The 18,160-nt window shown below is 53.0% G+C and overlaps 7 protein-coding genes across 7 annotated transcripts; 2 read left to right on the top strand and 5 right to left on the bottom strand.

Moving 5' to 3' along the window:
* Positions 1–846: 846 nt before the first annotated feature.
* Positions 847–3,155, top strand: C7974DRAFT_78975 (putative MFS multidrug transporter). Its single transcript, XM_046147279.1, has 4 exons — positions 847–1,463; positions 1,509–1,715; positions 1,761–2,090; positions 2,142–3,155. Exons 1-4 carry the CDS (start codon positions 1,069–1,071, stop codon positions 2,995–2,997), a joined length of 1,788 nt encoding a protein of 595 aa, XP_045991354.1. The 5' UTR covers positions 847–1,068; the 3' UTR covers positions 2,998–3,155.
* Positions 3,156–4,436: 1,281 nt separating this feature from the next.
* Positions 4,437–4,672, bottom strand: C7974DRAFT_418434 (uncharacterized protein; the record flags this gene model as incomplete). The annotated part of the gene is made up of 2 exons (XM_046144159.1): positions 4,437–4,457; positions 4,511–4,672. 2 exons carry the CDS (start codon positions 4,670–4,672, stop codon positions 4,437–4,439), a joined length of 183 nt encoding a protein of 60 aa, XP_045991353.1.
* Positions 4,673–6,471: 1,799 nt separating this feature from the next.
* Positions 6,472–8,380, bottom strand: C7974DRAFT_405661 (WD40-repeat-containing domain protein). The gene has a single exon (XM_046143068.1). It carries the CDS (start codon positions 8,187–8,189, stop codon positions 6,654–6,656), a length of 1,536 nt encoding a protein of 511 aa, XP_045991352.1. The 5' UTR covers positions 8,190–8,380; the 3' UTR covers positions 6,472–6,653.
* A 70-nt stretch (positions 8,381–8,450) lies between these two features.
* Positions 8,451–11,694, top strand: C7974DRAFT_369254 (DNA mismatch repair protein MutS; the record flags this gene model as incomplete). The annotated part of the gene is made up of 9 exons (XM_046139936.1): positions 8,451–9,008; positions 9,056–9,374; positions 9,424–9,464; positions 9,511–9,660; positions 9,707–9,914; positions 9,963–10,135; positions 10,187–10,220; positions 10,270–10,609; positions 10,661–11,694. 9 exons carry the CDS (start codon positions 8,451–8,453, stop codon positions 11,511–11,513), a joined length of 2,676 nt encoding a protein of 891 aa, XP_045991351.1. The 3' UTR covers positions 11,514–11,694.
* Positions 11,695–11,717: 23 nt separating this feature from the next.
* On the bottom strand, positions 11,718–13,095 carry C7974DRAFT_78695 (2-nitropropane dioxygenase). The gene is made up of 2 exons (XM_046147278.1): positions 12,868–13,095; positions 11,718–12,787 (listed from the first exon to the last, which is right to left on the bottom strand). Exons 1-2 carry the CDS (start codon positions 12,983–12,985, stop codon positions 11,856–11,858), a joined length of 1,050 nt encoding a protein of 349 aa, XP_045991350.1. The 5' UTR covers positions 12,986–13,095; the 3' UTR covers positions 11,718–11,855.
* Positions 13,096–13,453: 358 nt separating this feature from the next.
* C7974DRAFT_322479 (cytochrome P450 14a-demethylase) lies at positions 13,454–15,132 on the bottom strand (the record flags this gene model as incomplete). Its single annotated transcript, XM_046138862.1, has 3 exons — positions 13,454–14,587; positions 14,638–14,835; positions 14,887–15,132. The coding sequence occupies 3 exons, from the start codon at positions 15,130–15,132 to the stop codon at positions 13,454–13,456; spliced, it is 1,578 nt and encodes a 525-aa protein (XP_045991349.1).
* A 664-nt stretch (positions 15,133–15,796) lies between these two features.
* C7974DRAFT_418429 (kinase-like domain-containing protein) lies at positions 15,797–17,976 on the bottom strand (the record flags this gene model as incomplete). The annotated part of the gene is made up of 5 exons (XM_046144158.1): positions 15,797–16,428; positions 16,479–16,626; positions 16,675–17,267; positions 17,320–17,869; positions 17,935–17,976. 5 exons carry the CDS (start codon positions 17,974–17,976, stop codon positions 15,797–15,799), a joined length of 1,965 nt encoding a protein of 654 aa, XP_045991348.1.
* Positions 17,977–18,160: the final 184 nt, after the last annotated feature.

The raw sequence follows: 18,160 nt of genomic DNA, 5'->3' as shown, positions 1-18,160 counted from the left end.
GACGTCAGTTGAGGAAAGCGCGACGCGACACTACCGGTACCCAACCCTCGCTCACCGCAACTCACACCGCATCTGCCTCACCTAGAATTTGCGCAAACAGAACCAAACTTCGTGCATGAGCAGCAAGAGTCCCAAGTGCATGACCTCACCTAAGTAAAGCCCAGAGACGCCTGTGCGACATGCCTTGTTCGCTCCTACGGTTACACAACGGCAAACATGGGCGGCTACACCCTGTGTCGGGTCGCACAAGAGTAAGCACGCTATTTGTGTCTCGGCGGCAACACGTCGCTGGGGTCGTAGCGATTGCATATAACACAGCTAGGAACGAGTTCTTCTGGCATAGCGACGATGGTGAAGATCATGAGAGTTCAGAGCGTCCGGTGGCGTGGATCGAAGCCCATCGTGACCGGCTCGGTCAGCACGCTATGACGCTTCAGGCATTCATATTTTCGACGAAGGTCGGCATAACCGATGCGCTCCACTCTCCTTGGTCCAAACTGCAGGAAATACTCGTTACTGTCCCTCCATGGCTTCTGTTCTCTCCAAGTGATTATAGGTACTACAATCTCGAAAGTCCCGATTGAAGCCAATTTTACCCCCCAATTTGTTGGTCGGTGCGGCATGCAAAGCCTACAGCAATCCGCCTGCAGCAGCTAGCATCCCCCACCAACCCGCATCTCCTGACACTCGGACAGTGACAGTAAGACCCCACAATGGATACCTGAATGAGGTTGTTGTCTGCTCAGGATGCAGTTCGCATTCGCTTAAGTGCGCCATGTATGGCTGAGGCCGAGGCAGGCCCATAAGGCAAGCCACAATCGTCTCTAACGGACGTATGCCACAGGATCAGGCGGAGACGGGCCTGATATCGCTCCTTCCTCCCATGCTGCGGACTTTGCAACCCACTGCTGGCCCCAAAGCCTCAGCTTTTACGGCCACTGGTGCAATCAACGTCCACGTTGCCGCGTTCTGAACCGCTACCATATATGAGAGTTGGGGCTCCATCTGATGCTCATTTCGACAGCCTTACGATTTTTGCTGTTTGATGAAATTGACTGAAGTGACACGATGTCCCCAAACCCCGCGAGTAGTCCTGCTACCATTCCATCGACTGTGCCAAGCATCAGTCAAGCGAGGCTACATACCATCATCGCAGGACTGTGGTTTTGTCTGTTTCTCTCCGCTTTGGATACGACCATCGTGACTACCGCCCTCATCAAAATCTCAAGTGGCTTCAACGCTTTGGAGCAAGCAGCATGGCTGGTCACCACCTATCTTCTGACATACAACAGTGAGTACCTACCACACCAGTCCTGTTCACCTAGAGTGACATCAATAGGCTTCTTGATGATCACGGCAAAACTAAGTGATATATGGGGGCTCAAGACCGTTCTACTTGCATGCGGCGCTATATTTTTGGTCTTCTCCATGGCCTGTGGGGCAGCTCAGACAATGACCCAGCTGTACGTCAACACACTCGGGAGGTTCACAGAGCACTGACTGTACAGGATCGTTTTCCGTGCGTTCCAAGGTATCGGAGGCTCCGGCCTGTACTCGCTTACCTTCGTGTCGATCCTGAAGCTCATCGTGCCGGAAAAGATCGGGTTCTACTCCGGTGTCATCAGTTCAGTATTCACTATGTCCAATCTCTTGGGACCGCTACTTGGTGGTATTATCGCAGATCGGACGACATGGCGGTGGATCTTCTTCATGAAGTATGTGCTCAAGCCATTCGTTGACTTAACTAACGCGCAGAACAGTGGGCCCATATGTGTGGTCGCGATGACACTGCTCTACTTTTCCATGCCCAGCCTAAAGGATAACAAGTCACAGTCCGAGCGCATACGCGGTCTTGATGGCATCGGAGGCATCCTCTCCATATGTTGGCCAATACCACTGATCTTTGCCCTGCAAGAGGCCGGTGTGTCGCATCCTTGGAGCAGTGGAGTCATCATAGGAACTCTTGTTACTGGAATAGTCTTGTTCTTCACGTTTGTAGTCTACGAAACCTGGGTCACCTACCGAACCAAAACGGAGCCCATCTTTCCGATTCGCTTTATACGCAATCCCTCTATGGCGCTCATCCTATTGTAGGTCGACAGTCCTGGGCCTTGCAGTAAGACATGCTAACAGGAGCTTAGGAGCATGTTCCTCCTCGGTATGCCATTCTACGTGATCTTCGTGCAGCTCCCTCAGCGGTTTCAGACCGTCAACTTCACCACCGCCGAACGCGCGGGTATTCTTCTCCTGCCCTGCACCCTCGTTTCGCCAGTTGGTGCCATGGTCGCAGGCCTCGCTACTAAGAAGATCGCACCAGAGTATATACTCATTCTGGCCACGGCTATTGTGTGCGTTGGCACAGGACTTATGGGTAGCTTACCCACACACTCGCACCTCTGGCCCGGTATATATGGTTACGAAGTCATTGTTGGCCTAGGCTTGGGGCTTTCAAGTCCTCCGTACTTCATGTTACTTTCGATCTCGATCGCAGAAAAGGACATATCTGTTGGCACAGGCGCGCTCAATATGATGCGTACACTAGGTGGTTGCGTTGCGGTAGCGATATGCACGGCCGTGCATCGCGAGTACACCTCCGACAGGCTCACGACGTATCTCTCGCCGGACCAGATTGCTGCCGTTCAGACATCGAGTGCAGCGCTTGCGCAGATGCCAGAAGCCATAAAGGATGAAGTCGCAGAAGTCTTTGGCGGGAGCTACAACCGTCAGTTCCTTATCATGCTTGCCTTTACAGTATTGAATTTGCTCGTTACAGTGTCGTTGGTCGTTGTGAGGAAGAAGACAGGGGTCTTTGGTACACCAGTGGAGCGAACAGAGGAGAATGAGTTTTACAGGGCTGCAGGGAAGAACGCTGATCCAGAGAAGTTGCCAGCGAGCAAGGATGGAAATGGAACAGCTGGCATAAGAGCGTCGACAACAGTCGATGATCGGGATGAGATTCTAGCTACGCCAGTTGACGCAGAGAAAAGAAAGCTGTAATCGAAGCCAAGAGCAATCAGAGCAGTTTTCGTGTCACAACTTTCTCCGTGGGCAATGAGACCTTATCAATAACCCCCCGTCTTTGATGACTATCTTACTGACTGTATGAGGCCGTCGGAAAGCCAAGTCCAAGCAGGCGAACGCCAGAAAACACAGGTGCCAGTCAACCTTTGCGTACTGGATCAGCATTGTTCGATGGCTGACTTGAACAATACGGCCAGCTTTCTGACTGACCATACGACTGGGGTAGTTTTGGTGGTGTCTTGGCCTGATCAATTCAGAGTTGCGGCCGGACTTCTCTGCAACGTGAGAGCTGCTATATGGGGCGGAACCCTGTCTTCGTTCCCCACGCGCAAGAGACTAGGTTCTGGGTACTGCTTGTGCGACGGGTTAAAACAGAAGTAAATATTAATGCCTGCTCTGGGCGGAGTTCCTTAAGGCAGGTCTGCGCGCGTATTGGCGGCCAAGCACTAAGTACGGACCTGTAGTCATCTGCTGCAGACGTCCTGCTCGTGCACTGACAGCGTCCGACCTTTTCCGTAATACCCCCGAGGCCATTGCGGGGACGATCTGGGGAAAGCAGGAGCCTCCGAAACATGTAGCAGAGTCCCATACGCGGCCGGAAGCTGCAACGTACATAACTGTCCAACGTGAGCTTTGAGAACGCTGGAAAATGGCTCAAAGGCTTGCGGACCCAAGGGCCAAGGTCCTAGTGTTGCGAAAGACTGCAGGGAGCGAAGCTTAGCTAGCTTCGCCGTGGCGAGCATATACCGGACTGGCATTATTGCAGGGAGAGAAGGTGCACGTGATTAGGGGTTACATGGTCAGTACCTGTGGACGCTCGTCAGTCAGCTGTGATGTGTTTTCGTTGCCATGGAGCTTGTTTGCTGTTTGCTATTCAGTGTAATTGCGCGATGCTAACACGAACGCGCTAAGTGGGCGGGCGGCAGCACAGTTGCAGTAGTGTTGAGAGTGGGTCCAAGTAATTTGGCAACCGCGATTATGGTGGTCTGGACGCGAAAACGATGGAATTGAATGATTCCAGAATGGGTGCATCCCTCCAATGCAACGGCAGTGTTGTAAGTTGTGCGCGAATGCTTGCTGGGTATGAAAATACATGTCGGATGGGTGAGTCTCGACTCAAGGCCGACAGCAGAGCTGTTGAGACGGAAGGTGTGTAGGGAAAATCGAGGACGCAACTGCGACAATCAACTTGTTGTTTCAACCATGTTCATTGAAGGTATCTGAACTCATTACCACGGCTCCTTCTACTATGATCTCTTGCATGATCGAAGAAAGCCCCATTAACAGAACCCATTTGGTACACAGACATTATACATGTGTATGGCTCTTGCCAGTCCACGTTTGGCATACAATGATCTCGTCATTGCTTTCCTCTACTCTTCCAATCCACCTCCTCTCCTCTCCTCATGGGTATCTTATGCGCGGTTGGCTTGCTTCTGTACAGAGTTATTAGACATGATTCAAGGCACGGGTGAAGGAGGCAACATACACGCTTGGAGATCCATACACCGATCAACAAGATAGCGACAAGGAAGACAATGCAGAGAACAACAATGACACCGGGCTCGCGCTGGGCCCAGTTCTCACGCTTGGCCAGCTGGGCCATAGCGAATTCGCTGCGAGCGGCAATGAGGTGGGAGATAGCGGCCATTTTGTTGGATATGGATTTCTACAGTAAAGTTAGTCAGGCATGTCCAGTAGCGAATGTTTGCAGCGATAACACATCGCGAAGAGACGTTGTTGAGAGGTTGGAGCGCGAGCATGAATCGACCGAGTATCGCTCCGGATGACGGAATCCAGGGCGACTGCGCGCGCAGGGCGCAACCTTGGAATTTGCGCAATGGCAACAACGATTCAAAGACGCGATAATTGCTCCAGAAAGGAAGGTATCGAGCATACCTTTAACTGAGACGGTCCTCTGTCGAAGCGGTGTTGAGTCCTTGGGAATTATTGAAGCTCTCGAAGCTGTTGATAGGCGAGGAAGCTGGTCAGCGGATCTCCACAGAACGGCGCGACAGAGTTGACAGAGGTGGACTAGATGGAAGAGCAAGACAGGGCATCAAAGACGAAGAGCCTCAAGAAATGGAGGCTACTATCCGCTTTTAAATGCGCCGGTTCGCCGAAAATTTCTTCAGAGTGAGGCATTTGTTTGGTTCCTGTTTGGCCGCCCGGGCCCGGTGGACGCCCGGTAATAAACTTGCATGGGGCAGGCGATCGCCTAGTCAACGAAAATGTGGACTTACTCTGAGATACGGATGGCTCTGCGGAGAGGATGAGGACAGGTAGAATTGAGAGAGCAGAGTGAGGAGAAGAACGATGCAGCAGCTGGTGAGGAGAAGAGGTTGGGACCTGGCGAACCCTACCGGGGCTAAGCTTGCCGGAGAGGGAATAGATGGTCGGCCAGCCAATCACGCGTAACGTGAACTGAACCTGGGTTGAAGACGATCGCGGCCGCTCTCGAAACGCCTGCGATTTCACCAAGGCTCTTGGTTGCACAATTCACTCAATCGCTGGAGGCTAGCTCTGGCACGTCCGGGCCTGCCTCTGCAGCACCTCTCCAGCGCCGTGCTCAGCAGGCTCGCGCTGTGGGGAGCTTCCAGCTGCTCCGCAAAGGTCGGATTGCAATGCTGCAGCCGCCGCTGACGCTACCGTAGAAGACCGCCATGGGACCCATGCATCGCCGCGCTTCCGCTCACGCACAGCAACCATTATGTCATGGGCTGCGGGCTGCTTATCTGCCCTGCGCTGCATCATCATTAGAGCTCACAGACCCCCGAGACTCGCACGAGGGCTGCCAGCAGTCGTGGGGCGCGAGGACCAACCGCGACCAGGGGCCCCAAAATGCCTCATTTCGCCAGCTGCGAGCCTGTCGATAGCGCGAACGCTACTGGAGCGGCTTGAGCAGAGCACACGGCCCACGGAGAAAGTGCGTGGGATGGCGTCTCACCAAGCTCAAGCTTCTGCAGCCCCAGATTCCATAATGCTTGGCGCGCAGCTTGCAGCAGTTGGCGGCTGACTGACGCTTGAGTTTCGAGTGCATCCATTACTTGCCGAATGCGATGCTAGCAATACTTTCGAGTGGGCTGCTCCACGTCACTCCTCTGCTCCGATGGCACCGCATTCGGGTATGCCTGTTAGTATACCGGGGCTCCCGGGTAACTTACCTATCACAGCAGCCGAGGCAGCACCCACCGTTGAAGCCAAACAGTGGGTATCCATGGCTTCGAACAAGAGCCTCACCGCCAGGGAATTTAGCGGGCAGTAGCTCGTAACGTAGGTCGGATGAGTGTTGCCGTGGGGTTTATCAATTTTGTGTTCTCACCGGAATACTTGTTCACAAGTGCACACCTCAACACAATTCCTGTGCAAGTGGCTGGGCAGTGGGCACACTGCAGGGTAGCTCTCGATACGAACAGCCGTCAACTTTCACAGCTGCATCGAAACACAATCTTGTTGCAGGGAAGCTTTTCTATCACACTATGATTCTTTGTTCGTGACCGTTGACGCAGGCAAGCGGACCGCATGCCTTAGCCCCCGAGCAGAGCCGCATTTCTAACCCCAGATTTTCGAAGGTTTGGGTATCCGCAAAACTAACAAATTCCCTGGCGATCTACAAGTTTATCATCGACTCTTCAGCTCCTCCATATTCTGACCTGCTTGTCCGCTCCTCCACTGCCTACTTTGTCGCCGTCTGGGCTCCAATCCAGCGCGAAGACCTGGTCTTTGTGGCCCGGAAGATCCTCCTTCAGTTTTGCTGTTCGCATGTCCCAGACCTTCAGCGTCGTGTCTTTGCTACAACTGGCAAGCAGTCTGCTGTCTGCGGAAAAACTTGCCATGTACACAGGACCCACGTGTGCTCTCAAAGTGTTAAGGAACTTGCCGTCCCTAGCGGACCAAAGCTTGACGTGGTTATCCCATGCTGCAGATGCCAGAAGCTGACCATCTGGCGAGAAGACGACCTGGTTGATTTGCTTTTGGTGTCCAGTCATTCGATTGACTGGCTTCGGGCTAGTCAGAGGAGTCCACAAGATCAGAGTGCAGTCTTCCGAAGCTGTCGCAAGTCGCTCAACAATCTCGCCATTAACAGTGGCCGCCTTCTCGAAGCGTGCTTTCGCCTTCGCGACCTTTTCTTCCTGTGTAGATGGCACGGCCCTTGTGTGGTCGTGGTACGCAGTGCGCAGGACGAAATCCGTGGATAGAGCCAGATGGTTTACCCAATGTGCATGGCCTGACAGGGTGCTGATCAGCGAGCCAGTTGCGGCGTTCCAGACTTTGATTGTCTTGTCGTGGGAAGAAGTATATATGCGTCCCGTGCCACCCCATTTGACGCACGTTACGCTGCCCTTGTGACCTGACAATGCATAGTCAATCTTGCCACCAACTGCGTCCCACACCCTGACCGTACCATCCTTTGACGATGATGCTACTCTTGGCCGCCCTGGCTCTTGTAGATGGTACGGCTCCCAGCATAGCGATGTAATGAAATTGGTGTGGCCTTTCAGCGCACCGCCAATCTGCTTTCCTGTCTCGGGATCCCATATCCGGACCTCGTTGTCGTAGCCTCCAGATGCCAACAATGAGCCGTCAGGTGAGTAGCTCACAGCAAGCACCCATCGCGTGTGGCCCTTCATCGTGTGTACAGGTGTACCGGTGTCACAATCCCATACTCGAACTGTCTTGTCTCCGCTCCCGCTAGCCATGCGCCCTGAGTTCTTCGGCGAAAATTGCACCGCTAAGATGTTGTCTCCGTGTCCAGAAACCGCCGCTGCGCATCTTGACACGGCCTTTACCCTGAACACAGCCTGTGGCGCATATTGCAGCACTATCTCAGTTTCTGCTGAGGCCTTGCCTGACTTCACCAATGCGTTGTACAGATCTTCTTTGTCTCCAAGCGCTTCTGTAGCCTCATCGTGAAAGAATCGGTACGGTACTTGATCGTCGGCTTGGTCTTTGAGGTTGTTGAGAAGGATCTCGAGGTTCTTGGTGGTCGCTTGCGACAGGGATACGGTAAGGACAGGTAGACTGTCACTCTCGCCTGTGGCCTGGTCGACAAAACGTACTCGAACGGAGCCGTCTGGGATTGTTGTGTCGATTTCTTGCTGCTCGCGCGTGAACTCGGCCTGCGCCCGCTTCTGGCGTTTGGAGGGAGGTGGATATTGTGTCGCCATTTCGAAAGCGAGGCAGTCTTTGGCGTAGATCTAAGGAAGGAGATGCAATGTTTTCTTTCAAAGGTCGCTGGAAGGTGCACCCCACCGCGTCTGCACTTTTTTCGTTATCGATAATCATGGATCGCGCTAACGACGCGCTTGCTCTTTCCCCTAGCCATCAACGCCTCTCCACACATCAGATGTATGCAGAGTGAATGTTCATATGACGAAGAACACGACATCTGAACTTGATCAGCGACTAAACTCGTAGCACTAACCAACATGGTTCGTCCCTCGAGGCCTTCCACCTCTCTCACCTCAGCTTCCACTTCCTACGCCTATGGTGGTGGCTACAATACTACAACGACCTCACGTCCTAGGACCCAACCAGGTACTGGCAGACCCTCGACTGCTCGACCTAGGACAGGTGTCTCGACGATTGCTAGGGTAGAGAACCAGCATGTCGTTTGCGCTATTGCTGAATCTCGTGGTATCTCGCCTACAGTCGGGTTAGCGTTCGTCAACCTTGACCTTGCAGAGGCAGTTCTTTGTCAGATAAACGACAGTCAAACCTACGTTCGGACCGTCCACAAACTGAAAGTGTATGGCCCATCAGAAATCCTCATCGTCGGCTCAGCTTCCAGTCCCAAGTCAAAGCTCTTCTCCATCATCGAAGAGAACCTTGAAGATATCGGCAGCAAAATCACCTTACTTGACCGCCGCTACTGGATTGACTCTACGGGTTACGAGTACATTCAGACCTTGGCCTTCAGGGAGGATGTCGAAGCTATCAAGATCTCAGTCCAGGGCAACTACTACGCTATATGCTGCATTGCGGCTGTGGGTGGTTGTCTAGTTGACTAGATCACGAGCTGAGACTTCTACAGGCACTCAAGTATATCGAGCTCGGACTGAAAGCACATTTCTCGTACCATTCGCTGAGAATGAGATATGAGCCATCAGAAGGATCTATGATGATTGATGTGTCCACCATCCACTCTCTTGAGCTCGTGCAGAATCTACAAAACCCAAAGTCGAAGGACTGTCTCTTTGGACTCCTCAATGAAACCTTGACGGCAATGGGAGCACGCCTCTTACGGAACAACATCCTACAACCACTCACAGATGCTGACGTACTGAACACTAGATACCTTGCGGTTGAGGAGCTGACAACTAAGGAAGAGATGTTCTTTGCTACACGATCTGGTCTGCTGCTTCTTATCCAGTATTGCTTCGTGCTTCTGACTTGCGATAGCCCTGAAGAATTTTCTGGATGCTGATAGGATCCTGACTGCTGTAAGCCACGAACGAAGGAAGCGATTTGAGTGTCTGACACTTGCAGCTCATCGTCAAGCCTATCAAGCCGACGCTACAAACGACTGAACTTTCCATAAATCAAGTCATCATGCTGAAACAGTTCGTTTCATCTGTCAATCCAGTATACGAAGCCCTTACCGGGGCAAGATCAAGCATGCTAAATCACATCCGAGAGGTGAAAGATCATAGCTCTTACCCCCTTCCTCGACTAACTGGTGTAGCTTTGCGCGCCTGAGAACATTTCTCCAGTTCGGGACTTGATCGACGAAGTAATTAACGAAGACACGACGTACGCAAAGCAGCCGCTTGAGCTGCGGAATCAACGTACATACGCCGTCAAATCTGGCGTCAACGGCTTGCTTGATGTTGCAAGAACCACCTACAAGGAGGCATCAGAGGATGCGTACCAACACTGTACTGAGCTTGGCCGTCAGTGTTGAGTTGACAATCTCGGACTGCGATGCTAAAAGTTGTCAGAGGAGTACGAAATCCAGCTCGACCTGAAGTATGAGAATGCGCGTCAGTTCTACATCAAGATACCTGCGACCGAACTCGACGGTAGGGCACTTCCACCAGTGTTCACAAACGTTGTACGCCGAAAAAACAATTTCGAATGCCAAACCTTAGAGCTGATGAAGCGCAATCAAAAGGTGCACTGGGCGCTTTTTTAGGGGTTCCATATTGTTCACTGACTGTTGCAGATCAATATGTCGCATCACGAAGTCGTACTGATGAGTGCGTCCGCCGTGGAGATGCCATTGCTTACATGCTTACATTCTCGCAGGTGACCAGACCGTAGACGCTCTCATTGAGGCTGTCCGCGGCCACATGTCAGTCATGTTCAAGATTTGCGAGGCTGTCGGATTGTTAGACATGATCGCAGCTTTCTCACAACTCGTAACCGTGAACGACTATACCAAACCGCAACTCACCGATACCCTTGCGATCAAGTCCGGGAGGCATCCAATCAAAGAAAAGATCATGCCCAGCAAGTTCGTCCCAAACGATGTCTACGCCACGCAGCAGACTCGTTTCCAGATCATTACTGGCTGCAACATGAGTGGAAAGAGTACTTACATTCGCACCATCGCCTTGATGTCTATCATGGCTCAAATTGGCAGTTTGTAAGATAGTCTGACTCACCTTGCTGCTGTACATCTGTTAACAAGGCCCAGCGTACCTGCATCGTATGCATCATTCCCAATCTTGCACCAGCTCTTCGCCCGCCTGGGCATGGACGATAGCATTGAGACGAATGTGTCGACCTTTGCAGCCGAGATGAGAGAGATTGCATTCATCCTACGCAACATAGACAGCCGCAGCATGGCCATTATCGATGAGCTCGGTCGCGGCACGAGTACTCGAGATGGGTTGGCTATTGCCTTGGCCATCGCGGAAGCTCTCGTTTCTAGCAAAGCCCTTGTTTGGTTTGCAACTCACTTCAAAGACCTTGCCACAATCATGCATGAGCGTGCTGGTGTACTCAACCTCCATCTAGCCGTCAACCTAGAAAACGAGCAAAGCATGACTATGCTGTACAGAATCTCTGAAGGCGCTGTTAAGGAGTCACATTATGGTTTGGCCCTCGCTCGAGTCGTACCGCTTCCACCAGGTTTGGTGGATCATGCGGCGGCTGTTTCGCAGAAGCTCGAGCGCCACATGCTTCGCAAGAAGAAAAACTCTGAGATTGTGCTTAGGGAGAAGCGACGCAAGCTCATCCTGAATCTCAAGGAGCACCTTGTGCAAGCACAGAAGGGTGTGCTAGAAGGCGAAGTGCTTACTGCATGGCTCAAGGAGTTGCAAAAGGAGTTCGTCAATCGTATGACTGCACTTGAGACTGAGGCTGCCAGTATGAGTTGCGAAACAGATGATGAAGCCGAACCAATGGAAGGAACAAGACAGGCGTATGAGCAGCAGCACATTGCCACTTCTTCCAGAGCGCCCTCAGTCATGAGCATTTCGTCAAGGATGACTTTGACAGAATCAGAGTCCACCATGAGATCAGTGTCTGAGGTTTCTACTGTTTGAACAGTATCAGGAAATGAGCGCTAGATCCCATACTTCTCTTCTGCAAGATGCGAAAAAGGTGGTGGATGGGCAGCAGCCGACGTGTCAAGTTCCGAGTCACACCGAGGAGGGCTTCACCGTATTATGTCTGCTGCTCGCTGAGATTACAAAGGTGTCAAGTCGTGGATACATATATATCAACCTATTTCAAGATACGTGAAACACATAAGAAGGCTTTGATTCGAGGCAGTAAGTGATGATCCGCGTTTAGCTTTCTTTATGTCATGCAATCGTCTATCCACTTAATACCTGCAGTGCCATGGATCACACCAGGAGGACTTCAAGAATGATTTTCGTTCAATACTACACTCTGAACGAAGCACCTTCTATCAGTCTCCTCAAAGCGTCTCTGACCTCCTTCACAATCTCACCCGCACCCTTGACCTCTCGCACTAAACCTACGGCACTTCCTGCATAAGTACACAACCTTGCTTCGACCCCCCACCCTTCGTCTCCTCTCTTCATATCCGCCTCATACAGCTTCTTATTTTCACTTTCCTCCATGCCACTCATGGCATCTGTGTACGTCTTGTTAACGATTCCCCTCCCATTGTGCGTCCCCGCCCATCCCGTCGTACCGCGCGCATTATCCCACACCTTCGTCCTCACCGTCGACTGCCCTCCATCCCTCGCGCGAAGAACCTCATCCTGATAGCCCTTCGCGATATTAGCCTCACTCGCCGCCAAAAACCGCGTACCCATAACCACCCCACTTGCGCCCAGCATCAGAGCTGCCGCAGCACCCCTACCCTCCACAATACCCCCCGCTGCTACCAACACCGGCGCCTCCTCTCCCTGAGCCGCCACCGCATCACTAACCTCCGGCAGCAGCGACATCAGCCCCGCGCCCTGCGCCAACCCGTGACCCCCTGCATCCGTACCCTGCACGACCAGCACATCCGGGCGCACCGCACTCACCACCTCGCTCGCTTCCCGCACACTCCCAACCTGCACCCAGATCCTCGAGTGCGGACTCGCGGCCCTGAACTTGCGCGTCCATTCCTCCAGCGCCGCAATGCTCGACGGCGCGAAGAACCACACCGCCGCGGGCTGGTGCTTTGCGACGACGGGTAGCGCGCGCGCCAGGTCGGCGCCCCAGTTGATGAAGCCCACGCCGACAGGCAGCGTGGCGCTGCGGGACGCGAGGGGGGCGGGGGCGAGCAGCTGGGTGGCGTGAGAGAGGTAGGAGTCCAGGTCTGAGACGTCTGTGCCGGCGCCGATGAAGCCGATGCCGCCTGTGCGGGGTTAGTGGTGCGTGCTGGGGACGAGTGGGCGGATTAGGTGTGGGAGGGGTGCTGGAGGGGGTCACGTGTACCTGCTTGGGAGATGGCGACGGCGAGGTCTGCGAGGGCGATGAGGCGCATGGGCGCTCCTATTACGAGGGGAGTTTGGATCCACGGGTAATCGGTCTTCAGTCTCTGAATTGCATCCATTGTCCGTCTCTTTCTTGCTGAACTAACTGTAATGTACCTGCTTGTTGTTTATTGTTTTATTGAACCTTTGGACAATATCGCGGCAAATAATGGAGTACGGCTCTGTCTGAATAGGATGAACTGCATGTGTATGTCGTTGTTTTATTCTTATGGTTCTTCGTTGACTGTGGTGCGGTTATGTCTCCGCCGGTCCGCTTTCGTCATCGAACATCTCCTCGGCAATGATCTGGCCAGGCCAAACAGTTGTACACCGATTTCTTACTCTGCTTGAAATGCAAGCTACAAGTGGCTTTCGAAGTATTCAATTACTAGTCGTGATACATACATATTATGAACGACTCTATATCCAAAGTCTAACACACCAGGTCCCGCGCCTGCTTGTGTGCATAGAAGCGAACTCGCTATTAACTTCGTAACGCTCATTAAGCAGTTGCTCATTCCATCACGTGCATGTACAGCATGCGATGCTTAATTTCTCCTCTCCCACTCAACAGTGCCAGGAGCCAACGGCCGGGAGAAAAGACTCGAGTAATCGGTGCCAACAATCTCCTTGCTGCCGCCCACGTTCCTGAGCTTGAACTCTCGGACAAAAGCGACGAGAATCGTCTGAAGCTGCAGGTACGCGAACTGCTCACCAATACACCTATGACGTCCGGCGCCGAAGGGCAAGTATGGCGAGTTGGTGCCCTTGGAGATGACACCCCAACCGTAGTCGATGGTGTCCTCAGCACTGGCCTCGGGCTCTTCGTAGTTGTGCTGGTTCGCGTCCCAGCGGTGAGGGTCCCAAACCTGGGGGTTGACGAAGTGAGAGTCGAGCTGTGCGGAGAATCCAGGCGAAGACATGAGTGTATGCGAGGTAGGAATGACGTAGTTGGTACCATCTGCGACAAGAGGCTGCTTGACCTTGCGCATGATGGAGTGGATGGGGGCGTGAATTCGGAGAGTTTCCTTGACAACCTGAGCGTGCAGAGACAGCTTCGGGAGGTCTTCGTAAGTGAGGGCTGGGAGTTCCGGTCCAAAAGCAGATATCTGCTCAGCAAGAAGTTCCTCCACGAGTCCAGGGTTTTGGGCCAGACGTAGAAGGATCCAGGCAATGGTGGAAGACGAAGAGTGCTGACCAGCCATGAGGAGAGCAATCATGATACCAGCGATCTCGTGTTCGGGGATCTGTGTGCCATCCTTGTACTTGCAATCCAACAAATGCCAGATCATATCGTGCTCACCCTCTTTCCTCTCTGCCTGACCGTTCCTGCGCCTGCGAACGATGTCCGAGTACAGCTTGATCATAGTCTCACGTGCGTTATCACGCGCACGGTTGTGGGGAAGAGGTGCCCAGGAAAGCATGAAGTTGACGGGTGAGAAACCCATGTCGAGATCGTGGTACAGCTCGGCGAACTTGGAATCGAAAGAGTTGCGGATCTCTTGACCCTGAAGGGAGCGGGAAGCAGTGTAGATTGTGAGTTCAGCCATGACCTTGGTCACGTCGAAAGTTCCCTTCTTGCCCTGAAAGACCTTGTGGCGCTTAATGAAGTTCTCGGTTTCTTCGGTGATGACGGTAACGTAGGAACGGAGCGCATCTTGGGTAAGACCGAACTTGACGAACTGTAATTTATGTTAGCTTATCCCAGTTTGAAGGTTGCATGAATGCGCACCTTCTTCTGCTCCATCAACTTCGAGTTGGGACAGTCGTAGACGACATCCTTGCCGAAGACGGGAGTTGTAAGGGGGCTGTAGATCTCCTCGGCGTTGACGTCCTTGAGCTTTCCGTTGAGGATGAAGTTGTTGCCCTTGGTATCGAGGCAAACAGTCATCTTGCGGCCGAGGAGAATGAAGGTGAACACATCGCCGTACTGTCATGCTAGTCAGCGCATTGCCTCTATGGCCACCGGGCGGCGACATACCTTCTCTCGCTGAGCGAAGAAGAACTTGTATGGGTCCATGCCATACGTGACTGTGCTACCAATCACGGGGAACAAGTGGAAAACGACTGGCGGCTCATTGGGGTTCTTGAGCAACAACTGCTGCAGAACGTTGAGGACGACGGCTAGGACGAGAAAGGCTGCGAAACCGGTGGCTACAGTGACAGGAGTGGACGAGTTGGCCGTGAAGTTGGCGATCGGCCCAGAAATATCGGCGAGGACACCCATACTGCGCGACGTAGGACTGCGAAGCCGTGAAAGAGCGGTGTTGCAATTGTAGGGGGGCGCGGCTCTACATAAATTTCCCAGAACGCGAGGCCCGCTCTTGCCAATCAGTGATCGCGCCTGCGGCAACTGGGGTGAGCTGGCTTGGCAGGGACAAGCCGCGGATCTGTGCTCGCCCATCAAGGCGAAGATCACGCGCTCACACGCCACCGCCCGTCGTAAACAGTGTCACGTCATTGGCGGACGACAATATTTGCAAAGAGCATCTCAAAGCGGACGCCGGATGTTCGCTATTCCTTGAGCGAAAGCTCATTTCATTACTCCGCTTGACGCACGCGATGCGGCTGTAAACCCGTCTTGACCGCTCAGTCGGACCCATAGTTTTACATCCGTTGTGACGCCAGCCAACCAGAACGCCCTGAGTACGCGAAACACAGCCTCCGATAACGTACACCAATCCTATGCACCATGCCGCCCTTATTTGCCAACGATGCAACAATTGGCATCGACTGTTGTGTGCAGGAAAGATCCGACGCCCCGAGTCAGAAACGCTCGATGTTTGATGAGATCTCGAGAGTCTGTAATCATTTGCCCATTATTAAACCCCCGAAAAGAGTATGTGTTTGGGGATGGTGTAGCCAAAGCCTTGCTGCGACTTGTCATATGCTCATGCATCGTCAAAGAGCGTTTGATCGCCGTTGCCCCCCATCTCAATGAATTCTCGAGGGTCCCGCTTCGCAGCTGGTCTTGGCTCCTCTATGATATCCTTGTCTTTCAGCATCTTGGTATCGCCTTTGTACTGCGATCCATTCTTCTCATACACCTTCAACGGCTCTTGACCTTCTCCTGTCTGAATGACGCGTGCGACCTTGATCTCGTTGATGGTGCTGAGCAGAGTTCGCTCGCGCTTGATCTTTCGCTTGGAAAAGTCCAGACTGGCAATGGCGCCTGTCAACCCATCTGTACTATCATTGGGGTTGATAATGCCGCCTTGCGTAGTCCAGGGGTGCTCGAGACATTCTTCAATTGAGATTCGTGATTCGACGTCTACTGTGAGCATGCGGTCGATGAGATCCAACGCTGGGTCGCCCACTGAGTCCCAGTAAGGCGACGGGTAGTCGAAGCGACCCATTTTGATCTGCTGGGATAATGTGTAGGGGTTCTCTGGGCTGTATAGCTCGTCCGAGAACGGTGGAAAGCCACAGAGGCAAATGTATAGAACGACTCCTAGAGACCAAACATCAACCGCTCGTGTGTAACGGCGGTGGTTGGAATTCTCTAAGATCTCAGGCGCAACGTCTATCGAATATTAGCAAAATTTGGGATCGAGAGGAACAGCTGCAACGTACACGATGGAGTACCACACAGGGTGGTTGTAAATGACTCCTCGCCAATGATCTTGGCAAGACCGAAGTCAGCAAGTTTGACATGCAGTTCTTTGTCGGTAAGGAGAATGTTCTCTGGCTTGATGTCGCGATGCACAATGTTGCGCTCATGCTAGCAAGTTGTCAGCAAATATCATAGGTGAGGTTGCGGCATGCATACCAAATACTTGACGGCCTGGAAAAGCTGGATGAAGACCTTTCGTGACTCAGCTTCTGTCAACTTCTGCTTCATGACAATCCAGTTGAAAAGCTCGCCCTCAGTCGCAAGCTCAAGAACGAGATAGACACCATCATCCTCGTCAAATGTATCCTTAAGACATAGGAGAGTTGGATGGCTAATCCCCATGAGCACTGCGATCTCTTGCTGCAGACCCTCGACCTTGGATTTCTCCCCTGGGCCGGTGCGCTTCTCGAACTTCTTGACTGCATGTCGCATGCCGGTGCACTTCTCAACACACAGATATACGGAAGCAAAGTGGCCCTTGCCGAGCTGCTCTTGGATTTGGTATTGTTGGTGGAACCGATGCGTGGCACGCGTGAGGGGGTATCTGAAGACGAACCGCGCCTCTTCCAGGATTGCGAGCTCGTCACCCTCCTTCAGTTCCCTCCGTTTATTCCGGCCAACTAGCGAGTCGTTGACGAACGTGCCGTTGCCGGATAGATCTTCGACCACGGCGACCATATCGCCACCTTTCTTTTCCGCGAAGATAAGGCAATGTCGGTTGGAGACGGTAGTCGATGTCAATTGGCGATCTGGAGCCCAGTCAGTGTTGATCATGCTCGAGAGGAAGCAAGAAAAACTTACCACACTCGCGATGTCGTCCGATGAGATATCCACCAGCAGTGACGCCCTTTTCCGCTTTATCTTTCTCGTACTTCTCTTCCTGATGCGTGTACTCGTGCTTCGATGCCTTCTCTGTACCGGACGTTGGGTTAAGGATGTTCTCTGGGACGGGGCAGGCTTCTCGCCGCCTCAATACCAAGACGTCACCGCACTGATCGTCGAGAGGCACAAGGTAGCCCCATACCTGCTCGCCCTCCTCATCATCGACTGCGTATGATCGCGATTTCGGCGGGTAGACGAACTGCGAAGGTTGCGTGAAGGCCTGCGTGTCTGACTGCTTGTCTGTCGGGGGCGAGGATAGTCCGTTGCGTGCTTGCGAGAACTTGGCCTGGCTCTGTGGAGGCGGCGTGACGGTGCCTTCCTTGTGGTTCTCATCACTGGTTCCGGTCGATTCCTTATGGGTAATGGGCGAAGGCAGCTGCCCTTGCTTGATATTGCGGTGCGGGTCACCGGGCGAGAGCTGACGCTGGCCCCGGACTCTTTTTGGCTCAACTTGCTCGCCCTGGGAAGGCTACATCAATTGACATGTCAGCAAATATGTCTCATCTCGGTCTAGACAGAAGATGCGAAACATACACGGCCTCGCTTGAGCTGACTCTTCTCGGGCTGCGCAGGCATCGCGACGGGTGGAGACTATGTGTGTATGCTGCGGTCGAGGCGACGGGGGATCAGTGCTGGCGCGTTTAGATAGTCGTGCAGCTGAATGTGGAGGGCATGATGGCTCTGAATGGAGACGACTAGTATGAGTAGGGCTGTGCCGCTAACCTTAGGACGCGGATGCCTCGAGACGTTCCAGGCAGAT

This window comes from Boeremia exigua, assembly GCF_020726555.1.
Source record: "Boeremia exigua strain MPI-SDFR-AT-0100 chromosome Unknown C7974scaffold_15, whole genome shotgun sequence".
Classification (NCBI taxonomy): Eukaryota; Fungi; Ascomycota; class Dothideomycetes; order Pleosporales; family Didymellaceae; genus Boeremia; species Boeremia exigua.
This window is presented reverse-complemented; position numbering and strand designations above follow the sequence as displayed.